The sequence below is a fragment of the Camponotus vicinus genome, unplaced genomic scaffold (genome assembly GCF_025532165.1).
Source record: "Camponotus vicinus isolate PSW18456_S1 unplaced genomic scaffold, iyCamVici1.0 SCAF_1, whole genome shotgun sequence".
NCBI lineage: Eukaryota > Metazoa > Arthropoda > Insecta > Hymenoptera > Formicidae > Camponotus > Camponotus vicinus.
This window is the reverse complement of record NW_028141945.1, coordinates 30,500,288-30,513,402: the sequence shown is the minus strand read 5'-3', so window position 1 is coordinate 30,513,402 and position 13,115 is coordinate 30,500,288. Positions and strand designations below refer to the sequence as shown.

Here is a 13,115-nt window from a genome sequence, read left to right as displayed (position 1 = left end):
ATAAAGTTAATTTAGAAAGAGGAATTATTGATGAGAGTGTTAAAATTTTACGACAAATTTCACGTTAAATTTAATTGAAAATTTAAATAAAAACAATTAAAAATTTAATTTAACTTTACTAAAATATAAATTTATATTTGGATATAAAAGATATGAGATATAACATTTATAATTTATCTCATTATAAATAATATATGCATATACATGTATATCTACATCGCTAAAATTAAGATTCTAATTATAAGATTTATAAAAGAAATATATATAAAATATAGATTTATGTATATTACATAAGAAAGTTATACGTTAACCAGATTATTATACAGAATATTTTTTTATTAATTGCTAAATAATTTCACAATATCTTCTTATTATTAGGGATGATTAGATAATTTTTTTAAACCCTAGAAATATAAACATTATGTATAATGCATATGTGTATATGTTATTCGTGCATATGGAATGAGGGGAAGTCACATGTTTCGTTTTTTTAGGAGCTCACGTCAATGACTAATCACCCAGCATCACGCAATCGTATTCATTACATCAACTGGGGCTTTTTTAAGCACACTTTAAGAAAAACATACATGCATAAACGTTGCACAAATAAATAAGCAATATACGACTATTTTAATTCTTACATCAACAAAGAAAGCATGAAATTTTCTCGAACAAAATTTCGGAAATATTTCAAATATAATAACATTTACTATAATGTTATAGTTGTTTGCGAAGATAAATTAAAAAAGTATTCTTCTTTCCTTCTAAATGTACATGTTTATACGACTAAATATTCGATTGTCATTGCTGACATCATATTCATCAACATAACGACTCACGCAAGATAGGTTGGTCGATTATCGATGGCGTCTTTGGACTTATATAAATTAAATGCAAATAGCACTGTCATTCGAAATCGAATATTTTTCTAATAGTCGTCATCCACGTATATTTTACGATGACACGCGTATACGGATGAATTTCTGGTAAATGTCATTGTGAGACAAGTATCATAAATGCGAAAAGTTTTACAATTAAAAATGCCACATATGTCTGTTTTAATAAATAAATAAATAACAATTTATTTATTTTATGTTTTTGCAGATTTTTAGAAGCATCATTATTCAGTTTTTAATGTATAAAATAATTTAAATATTTTTTGAAAATATTATGACAACCTCTTTCATATTTTATTATATTTTTTCCATTTATTTAATTTGTTTCTATTCGTTTATATTTTTTTAAATTATTTTCCATGTCTAAAATCGCATTTTGAGCAAAATACATCGTATATACATAATATAATATTCTCGTAAAAGAGATGGCCGCTGAAACTCGCATCTCCAAGAAATCGACGAACGGCTCGATGTCACCGAAGTGCATAAATATGCAAACACATTCGCCGCCAAGAAAATGCATACTTGCACGACGGTATTTGCATACTTGCGTATTCGCGCGATCGCGCATTCGAAAGGAGGTGTCTCTTTTCATTTCGTTACCTCGACACATCGCGTTTCATTGGTCACATTCCATAGATTATACCAAAGATTGTGGGGAAAGATGTACTATTTGTCGATATTTACTTAATCATATTTAAAGATCGGTAAGTCCAGTTTTCTTATTTCGCCAATAATAACGCGAGATCTGATATTAATTGAATTGTTGATCCGACCATTATCAATTGATACATCGTCTGTCATGAATATAAACTCTTATATTATCAAGATAAAAATTGTAGATCTGTGTATGCTGAAACCATACACATAGTTTTAAGATCTTATAATTTAAATATATTAGCTTTTATTTTTAATAAGGTTTATTAAACAGACATATTTTATCATCGTAACGAGATCTTTGCGGGACACGTCAGATTACTGTAAATCAATTTATTTTTTTACAACAGAAACTTTTCCATTTATGTCGCGCCGAGTTATGTGTTGTGACACAAAACAAAACTTTTTCAGATACCTCTTCCGGGTCTCTAACGCCGCACGTTTATAGAGCTTTGTACAAGTGTCGCGTCGCGTGACGTCTTTTCGCGGCCTTCGAGAGAGACTCCGCAATCGCGCACACCTGACGCATCTTAATAATGCAGAATATACACGGTATTCTGTATGTTGGTGGACGTTTTTTTATCGGTATCGCGCGTTTACGGAGTTGCGTCCACGTAGCGTACGGAGGGGAGAGCTTTAATCAAATTCCGAGATGTGTCCATGACCGCTGCCTGCTGCGTGGTATAAGATAATAGTAGCCGCAGTCGTACTTTCTGGAGTCCGACACGTTGTTATGCACGTGCACCTTACATTATAGCAGTCGGCGATCAATCGGTTATCTTAACGACTTAAGAGATTAATAGGCCAATTAATTTCTCGAGAGTAGAGATTTGCTTTCGATTAGGGAATATGCCAAAGTAACCATGCCCATCACACAATCGGATGTCTCATGATTCAAAAAGATTAATAGGCTAATTAATCTTTAATTAGGTGCTTTCGATTATATAGGATGTATACATTCGGATTTTTTTCCATTTTTCATCATTGTTATCCCTGAGGCAAAAGAGATGTTTATAATTTTAATTTTATATTTTAATTGTTTTTATTAATTTATAATTATAATTACATAGTTTTTATACTTAATTTATACAACTATAACTTAGATAATTTAATTTAAATAATTTATATATTTTCGCACTTTGTCTACACTTATTTTTCTTTATTTTTCTATATTTTTAATATATTTGCATACATACACATATTTTCATACTGCAATTTTTTTTATATAGTTCTACAGATTTTGTGTGTTCTCGTATTTTTATATTCTCACAATTCTGTTTTTACACTCTTATACTTCTATATTTTTTCATCTTTCTATATTTATGTATGCACATATATTTTCTCTCTTTGTTACATATATATTCTCTATTTCTCTGTATTACGAGCGACTATTATTATTATGTCGTTAACAGGAGTAGTGGATTTGAGTGTGGCTATTGTTGGTCTTCGATTTTAGATCGTTAGACTATTAAAAATGCGCTTCTGTCATGACTCGTTGAGTCTAATCGACACGCAGCACAAGAGGAAGGACGTTCGAGTTTTCGGAAAATGACTACCAGACAATGTGATCGACGAAGGGGAAGGGTGCGTGTATTCCTTTCCAGTCTGTAGACATCAGCGGCTAATGGCAAAATATTTTGCGCTTTCCCCTCAGTTCAGCGGCGTGTCGCGTTTCACGGGAAACTCGAGCGTGTGTTTCCGCACGCATCAATTTGCCGGGGAATGATGTTTATTCAAACAGTGACGCAAACCGGCGTAAAATTCCTTTCTCCTTCCTCGCTTAGCAATTGTAATTGTTTACAATGATGCTTGTTTGTCGATTAAAATACAGCATATTGGAATTGCTCGCGCTACGCACGATTTACAATTACCCAGAAGACAGTCTTAATTTTTCTAAATATTTTCTTTCCCTCGTAAATTTTAATATGACGCAAACGCGTCATAAATTTATTGTTAGTATTATAACAATATTAATAAGTCACAAAAAATAAGTAAAAAAAAAATTACGTCATTTTAAAACGATGAGAATTGCGTCCTGTTCTGGACAGATAAATTTCATTCTCTCGGGGGAGGATGCTCGTCCCGCTTTTTGACGCATAAAGTAACATGGTTAACAGTGTAAGCGATCCATCACCGTTGAATTTCGATCCACTCTCCTGTTTTAGTGAGACGGTTTTCATTCGCGCGTACTTGTCACCGTACGCGAAAATTCGATCTGGATGAGTAAAACGCGCGACGTTCATAAGTATGACGGGTACTCTAGCCGCGGATTATAGATCGCTATTATGTACGCAGGTTGCGCAGTCGGGGGATTTGTCAATTATGAAAAAGGTCGCGAGGTAGGACACTGCGAACGTATGTAACGATGATCAGTCTGACATCCCGGCTGGCCCGAGGAGTACCGGACTCGCGCTCTCTTACTTTCACCGACACCCTTATCTCTCTTTTTCTATTTGACAATTCATTCCACTTCCTTACTCGACATTTCTCGACGGAACCATCGGACCGCTGGATCGGTACGATCGTTCTTGCAAAGGAGAGCTACCTAGAGATCGTTCTCATCGTTCTTCGCGAAGAGATCGCCGTTTCGAAGATGAGCATCATCTTCCTCGTGAGGCTGGCTCTGGAATCGCTGGGCGCCAAGTGGCGGCGATCGAAGGAAGGAGGAATGTTGAGGAAGCGTCGATACCAGCGCGGTTATTATTGAATTGTCTCGCTCTTGTCGCGATCGTTTGGTTTCGCACCTTTCTGTCGGCGAGAGGACCGATAGTGATCCTTCGTGCGTGCTCATTCGCCTCATTGTGCATCGTCGCGGTCACGGCAGACCGCCGTTTGTTAAAGGCAACCTGGCTCGTTGAACCCAATGAGCTGAGGTGTGGTTATTCTCGCGCCGCGAAGAGAGACCGAAACTGGTTCGTTAGTCATCGCACTGCATTTTTTTTTCGCTTCGTTCGGCTTTACCTCATCTCGATAGCTTCTTTTTCTCCTCACCTCGCTTCTCTCTCTTGCCTTGATCTTGTTAGTTTGCCCGTCTTTGTCTCCCTTTTCCCTTCTCGTTTCCGCAGAAGCTGGCTGGCGATCAACACCTAAACTTTAGCAGTAACTATTTATAATTGCTACTATTCTTTTTTTATTTTCATTCGTTAGCTTTTTATACTATCTCTATTATCTCTCTCTCTGTCATCCTTTATTATTCCCTCCATCCTCCATTTCCGCCTTTATTCCAAATGAAAGCCGAATAAAAGCAGATAAAGTAAGTTGCTCAAGAATATATAGACTTTGTGTCACGTGTGCACAATCCATCGCGTTTAGCAACTGTCGTTCGAATGTGGTCATCGTGCAGATATATTGTGCTCAATTATTGGTGAATCATCGCGTTGATAATCGCGCGACTTTTGATAACGAGGGTAATTTTTACCGAGAATCGCTTGAACATTTGTCGACTTTTGCTCGATAACCAAGTGGATCGATCCGAGCTCGCGTCGATTGTCGACCGGTTGGCAATCGCCGTTGAAGCTATTTCGGTACATAAGCATTCTCGAGGAAAATTCAGAAGAGATACATTATCCTGAAAACAATAATAATAATATTGTCTTTCGTGAAATGAAAACAATGATGGAGCTCGAGACACAAGCGTTGATCAAGCTTTGTTTCTCTTCTCGCCCACTTCCCAGGGCAAGGTACGTGACTTAACATCTTGCTTGATTGTACAAGGATGATAATTTTTTACGAATAATATAAAATAATACGAAATAATAATATAAAGTTATGCATATCTTATTCACGTCAGGAATTAATCGGAAACACTTCAATTAAAAGATTACTTAAAATCCCAAAATTGCATTTGCGATATCGCAGAAAAAAAATCACTCATGTTTAATAAATAATAATTGTAATTGGCGATACATTGCTGTAATAAAAATCTGTTATTTGGACATTAAGAAAATTGGCAATTTTCGATTAACAAAAAAATGGTCTTTATTACATTTCTAGATAAATTACAAAAATTGATTTATTAATTTGCTGCAAAGATCATTTTATCTTTTTATATCGTATATTTTAGAAATAAAAAGAAACAAAAAAAATTGGAACAACATTGTTTCCAGTCGATTCTTAGCATTCTTGATTGTCATATATTCATTTATCAGAGAAATATCTATATCAGATGAAATATTTTTCGATGAAATATCAGTGACGCTTATCAGTCTATAAAATCGACGCATTTAGTAATTAATATATTTTTTTATTTCAACATTATACAAACTAGAGATAAGTAATTTTCTATTTCTAGGATATTTAGGATAAAAAATATGTTGGATAAAAAGTGTAATAAAAGCGGTCTTCTAAGATCATCCGCTCCAATCTTCTTCACGTTAGTCTCAAGTCCCATTTGACGTCTTGTTGGCAGGTCTGCGGGGTCCATAGGCGCGCGGTCGGCACCCAGCACACCCTCGCAAGCTGTCCTTGATGCGCCACAGGCCGCGGGCCAGCAATCGATCAGCGGGTCCCAGCTCGCCGTAGCAGGCGCCAGCTATCCTCAGCCTCCGAGGAGCCCCAGTCACGCGGCCTTGCGATGTAACGACAGGTGAGGTCCCGCTTGTGTATATATACGAATTTTATGTAATCATAAATCTAAGACTAGAGCCCATTATCTTGTCATTTCATCGAAATGAAAGATAATGAATGCAACGTCAATGTTGTATTATCGATTTATGTTATAGACAAGTCGCGAAAATACATTAAAAGTAGAAATGGAGATAATAAGTCGAGATGTTAGTTTTAAGCAAAATGTTGTAAACAGGATGTTGCGATATAATGTGTGTGAATTTTAATGTATTGCTTATTTAAATATCTATTTTTCATTCGATTTTTATTTAGAAATTATACGACGCATTATGTTACATAATTTTATATGCACGATAAAGAATCTCTTTTTTTGACGTTTTCGATATTCGTTTTACGACATAGACAGTGATGAATAGCTTTGCGCCATGTTCGCTTTTAATAATATTATCAATGTTGAATATCTATTTTCGCGAAATAGGCGGTTGTATGCTATCAGTTCTCGAAAATTATCGATGAGGCATCTCTGATAATGATAATGTCGCACCTGCACACACATTGCAGAAGAGCGTAAACAGGGAGGGAGAAGAATGATTATGATGAAAAATAAGACGTTATATGCTTTTGTGATAAGACATTATAATTAACTTGTCTTTCCCTCTCTTTCTCTCCTCCTCCTCTCTCTCTCTCTCTCTCTCTCTCTTTCTTTTTATTTCTCGGAAAACATGTTTCTGTACGGTATAGCTATACCACATTAGCTAATCCGTATTATAAGCATCTATCGCATGCTTCCTGACAGTTATTTACGGTGTTCAAATATTATAACGGCACATGTGTACGGAATGTCAGATCAGACAACTTTTTCTGGTCGGTGAGACTTGAGCGGAAAATACCTATATGGGAAATAATTATATGATAATCAAAATTAGTGGAAATTTTAACAGCGTTTCTGCAATTAATTAATTTGTTGCATGATAATTTTTACATAAGTTCTGTTGGACAAACGTTCGACGATGTATTTTCTTATAAAAAATATAAAATATGATATTTTTTATCCTTCTAATCTCAAATGCAATATATTGCTTATCTTATTATATATCTTTCTTCTTTCCTATTTCCTCTCTTTTCTGCGTCAGAATTTTATTTATATACGCGAATGATCTATTGATATTAGATTAGATTTTATATATATTAATTTTAGTTGATGAATCAAATGTATATTTGAAAAATGATACACAATTTACGAATCATATTTTTCTCACATATTCACAATTGCAACATTGATTGCGTTACTTTGTAAATTTTTATCATACATAAAGGATAGCACCCATTGATTCTTGTAGAGTAAAGTATTCTTGAAATTAGAATTTTGCGGATCATATCGAATCAGGCGATATTGCGATGTAAATTGGAATTTTCATCGCATGTTCAGCATTAAATATCGCGTAGCTGGACGGCGTTTATAACGCTAAATCATGTCGAGAATAGAATTGTGTTTTGAAACAGTTCAATCGTGTGGGAATGTTTTGCGGCCATTCTTACAATAGCCATGCATGCCGTCCATAAACGGTTATTACGATACAAAACATGACGTCGCAGGTATTATCTGCGTTAAATTGCCTTTTGTGATTAAGCCGGCTCGATACAAAACAAAATTATCTCGCCAATTTCCTGACAGTATCACGCGGTATTTCTTATATAAAATTAAAAAGATCTTTTTCGTGAAATAAAAAACTTTACTTTTATCAAAAGAAAAAACTTCTTTCATCAAAAAGAAAATTCTTTTTTAAATAAAATTTTTCATAAACTTCTTACGTATTATTACGGTTGACCTTGTTGAAGGCGATTTATTTATGCAATTTTTTTTAATGTTTACAAAGTCTTCCACAGAATTTTTTAATTAAAGGAATCTACGCATTTTTTTAACTGTAATTTTTCTGCAGATATCTTGTCACGAGAGACAAAAACCAATATTACTCGATAAATATGCATAATTTTTTTATGCTAAGTCTTCATTAATGCTAGTCTGTCCAGTCTCTATTACGTGTAAGCTTTTATACGTCATTCATATGCATGCTATGGAAATGCTGTTCTATTAAAAAAGAAAAATTCAGAGGTCAGTTGTAATAGCTGCCCGATAGAAATTATGATCGTTATATACAATGACATACAGAGACTGTATGATGAAAGATAATCCAAGAACAAGAAAGAGATATGCGTCTATAGGTGTGCAAAATATAGCGCACGTCACAGCCTTTATCGGCACAATATAGATATTAAAAATACACCGGAAAAAGGAAGCATTCAACATTGCTTCCTATCTCGTTTTTACCTACGTTTAAACATCTCGGCAAGATTATATCGAATTACAAGATTTGCGTCTTGCAACCCTATCATGATGTCACGAGCCACAATAAGACCTTTTCGCACCTCTTATCGTACCTCCTCGTCCTCTTCTTCGTCTGCCAATTTTTTCTGATCTTGTCACGTATCACTATCGGACCTACGTTTGCATTCGCCATTTTATCGCCGCGCAATTTTTTTTTTGCGATGGCTCAACGAACGCTCCAGACAGTCTCTCACGCATTATCATTGACGTCGAGAGCTGATAGGGATTATTAAACTCCCAGCGCGGTTCTACTTGCATCAGTCACGCGTAACGTCGCACATCGAGCGATCGCCTTCAAGCATGAAGGAAAGATGAATCGACACGGTCAGTGATTCGGATTGAGATTGATTATTTCGTTACTGCAATCTATTACTCTAATTATCGAAAAAATCTAACAACAAGAAAGGAATCAAAGGATATATAATATATGTATACTTATTACTCATTTATATATTCTTAACATTCGCGTTATATTATATAGATATTCTCAGCACTCGAGGTGTATTCGAGTTTTCACGAGTAATATCTACATTTTCGCAATTCTTATAAAGGTACAAATTTAATTATTACAAACGTTTTTGCTTATTTTAAATTAATTAAATTATTATTTTTTTGATTAAATAATTTTGATTAAATGAATTTGTAGAAAATAAATAGACAATTATATTAAATATTGATACAGTTTATTTGATAAATGTGTTTTTTCGTTTAATGCTCAGAGGAAATTTTGATAATTTAAATAAAGTGTAATATTTGTGTTTATTTAAAAAATAATTGTCTTAAAAATAATCCTCTCGTACAAAGCAATTATAAGGAATATCTGGTGAAAGCATTTGTTTATGCTGTTTTGCAAAATATTGTGTCGAAATTTTCAGAAGTGAAGGCTTTCGTATTTTTCTACGATACGTGGGTTTTATCACTATTTAACGTATAAATCTATATCAAATCACTATCAAATGATAGTGATTTTTTATATCAATTGTGGATCACTGCGAACAGAAGTGTTTATATGAGGTTGCCTCGAATTTTAAAACGCAAAGTTGAAAGAAGAAGAACAAAGAAAGATGCAAAAATGGGTCACGGAACACGCGTGGACGTATGGGGCAACGATTTATGGAGTATCTCTATTATGGACAAGAAAAGCAAGACAGTCCCTCAACAGAACAAATCCGACAAGTTAGTTCTTGTGTTTTTTTAGCAGGCGATATTATATGTGACGTCGCATTTTCTATTTTCGAAGTTGTTATATAAATAATGTTATATAAACTTGTTAATAAATAAGTTTGTTAGTGTCTCATTAATTATTGGTATATTTAAAAATGCAGACATATGGATAAAATATGCGGACAAGGCAGTCCTCTTAATTTTTTAAACTTTGGACTAATCGCGCGATAAGATATAGAAATATAAATGATAAGAATCCACTTTCTTGATATTATTTTTTCAAAGAGAAGTTAAAATCAAAATTTCTATTTATCATGACTTATATTTCGGAATGCAAAATATCTCAATACTTTTTTAATTAAATAAACAACAAAGTTCACTGTAGATTAATCTAAAAGCGAGATATTATGAGTCATGAAAGTTTGTCGGAATTAATTACCATATTTAAATATCATCGAGAAAACATATCTTTTAATCTTAAAGCCTTTTGTGTATATTATACGAATACGGTGGCAGCACTTCAACAAAAGTATATTATGTAATATGTTAATATGTGTTAATATATGTGATGCAAGAAGATTATTAAGTTCAACTATATAAGCTTTGACAAGAAAAATAACTCTTGTGTAACCATCAACCCGTTATCATCATGACCCTTTGGCGTTAAAAGAAAAGAATCAACGATCTTTGAACTTCTTTCTTGGTTTTAAATTCGCGTCCGGATACGCTGTAGAAAGTAGTTTCTAGTTAATTACGATATGAATATAAAATTTAAGCAAGTAAGCAGGATATCCTCTTCAGGGCGTCTTCTTACCTGATAATATATATCAAGACAGAAAGATATTCTCTAACAATAAGTATATGATGACAAAGTGAAATATATGATAGTGTCGATAAAAAGGATCTTTTAACTGACACTTCAGGATTATAAGGATTTTATTTCATTTAACAAATTGTGATTCAATGAATTTTCTATCTTTTATAAGAATACATATTTAAAGATAAATTTTTTCTTATAAAATATATTTTATTTATTTACTTATTTATTCATTTAGATGCTGTATATACATATTTTTTTTGTTTTATTAATTATCTTTTATAATCGCAAATAGGAGAAATATTTTTATAATTATGATTGTTAAACATAAAAGAAATTTTATTGTCACGATAATCACACGCTGTGGTTAATACAATTTTTATTTCGAATAATTCAGATATTAATTTTTTCCCTAAATTTTCATTTCAACAAATATTCGATTATTTTAAAATAAATATTAATTTTTCTAAATCAATCTCAATTCTCAATTTATTATTTACATCTATTTAAAAGTTCGAATTAGCCATAACATCCTTGCTTAGATTCTCTTTTTTAAGTAAACAGGAATTTTTATTGCATATTTAAGATAATTTTAATATATACTATAATATTTTATTAATAATTATCAAGTGAATATTTTACCCCATAATATTTAATATTTACAAGTGGGAGTCTTATTTTTTCGCTCTCTTTTCTTTTCAGCCACCTTTCGAAGCCGTTGAGTAGGAGTACACCATCGATGGCAGCTGGCGGCGCACAGACTCCAGCAAAGGTTAGCAGATCTTCGTCGAGGTCATCGCCGACGTCCACTAGCAGCAGTGCGAGACAGAAGAAGTTTCACAGGCATTTCGCTCAGGTAAAATAAATATTTTTATCATTCTCTTTTTTTCCTCTCCTCCCCTTATCGTTACATAAGGCACATTATTGTAGTCATAAAACGGGCGACGCTCTCGTGAGAATTTTTATCGTAACTCGGAATATCTTGTGTATAATATGCATATAAATCACTACATATTTAATTTTGTATTTTTGACGATTTAAAGGTGCAGAGATGTATGTTTAATATCGACGTATTTATTTTCTCTAAACAATAATTGTTTAAAGCATGAGAAGAAAGACGAGAAAATACTTTATAAATGTTGTCTTTTTCAACAAACTTAATTTATTTAATCTAGATCTATTATATTATTTGCTTTTTTTCTATCCGATATAGATAATATTCTCAGGATGTAGAGATGTAAACGCGTACGTCAATGCACGCCTCGTCTGTATACACTATAAAAATATTTTCTCTGTCGGTGAACTGCAGAGAAGCAAAAGACCAGATGTTTAGATACGACGGAATATACATGCATGGCATAAATGTAATGGCATAAATTATTGAAAAGTATCAGAATTCATGATTCAGCGAGTATAACCGATTTTCCTGTCAGGTGTAAAAAAATTTATAACAGTGTATAGCATTTGCCACACTGTATATGAGCCGCGTAGAATTATTGATGAATACAAGCGTTACACAAATGATACACACATTCATATTGTTTGACAAACAAAGTATCGCATGACAACTCGAGATCAAGTGTGTCTTTAAAAGACGTTCGTCGCACGAGAGTCAACCTCGATCTTTAGAGCATCTATAGAATTTAAAGTACTCCTAGGAGATAAATTAAGGCTGATTACAGGATCATTAGGAGCTCGCCCTCATTTTGTCGTAATCTTAATGTAAGGGCAATGCTGATCTAACGTGTAGCCTTGGAAATCTTGTTTCCAGGTAGCAGAGGACGAGCACGTGCTCAATTATTACAGCTGCGCGCTGGTGGGCGACATCCTGCTGCAGGGTCACCTGTACATCACGCCCAACTACTTCGCCTTCTACAGCAATGTGTTCGGTTACGTGACGAAGCTGCTGATACCGACTGCGTCTGTGCTGAAGATCAGCAAGGAGAAAACCGCTCGTATTATACCGAATGCGGTGGCGGTGGCCACCGAGGAAGAGCGACATGTCTTTTGCTCGTTGCTATCGCGCGACTCGACCTACAAGCTGATGAAGCAGGTATGGGACGCGGCGATGGAGCCGCGCACGATACCGGACGCCGTCTTGCCTGACAACGACACCAAATTAATAGCGCCGGAAGTGATGCTCGTCAGCGAGGAGAACATCGTGGAGTCGTCGCATGAATCTAGCGCATCTGAAAGTGGCACCGACGCCACGGCGACGACCTCTTCCAGACCGATTACCTGCATCGACACCGAGGTCGCGCCCGTGGTACTCAACAGGCCGAGTTTGCCACCTGCTAGGTAAGTTTCTCTCTCTCCCTTTCTTTTTTATCTGTACATAAGTAATTAAAATAATTTTATTAAGTCTAATTGAATGCAATACATTAATTAAACTTAAATTATTTTAATTTAACTAAATTTAATTAAGAGAATTTAATTAATTATTTAATTAATTAAACTTAATTGAGATAAGTCAAACTTGAAAAAAATAAAAGTATATATGTGATAGTAGGAAATGAAAAATATAAAGTATATTTTTGTCTATGTTTTTGTGCAAACTTTTGTAATAAATTAAAATCTTGCACGTTTTTTGCCAAGTTTTTTTTTACAAATTATACAGCACTTGTGATTA

The 13,115-nt window shown here is 34.0% G+C and overlaps 1 protein-coding gene across 3 annotated transcripts in view; it reads left to right on the top strand.

Annotated features, from left to right (window-relative positions):
• The window catches only part of LOC145959222 (uncharacterized), a 60,380-nt gene that overhangs the window by 40,764 nt on the left and 6,501 nt on the right, over positions 1 to 13,115 (top strand). For 2 of the 3 annotated variants that reach the window (XM_083077869.1, XM_083077876.1), the window contains 3 exons: positions 5,962 to 6,138; positions 11,189 to 11,342; positions 12,258 to 12,784. In XM_083077869.1, coding sequence (XP_082933995.1) covers positions 5,962 to 6,138; positions 11,189 to 11,342; positions 12,258 to 12,784 — 858 coding nt within the window. The remainder of the gene's footprint in view (positions 1 to 5,961; positions 6,139 to 11,188; positions 11,343 to 12,257; positions 12,785 to 13,115) is intronic. The other variant, XM_083077884.1, reaches the window with a different exon arrangement.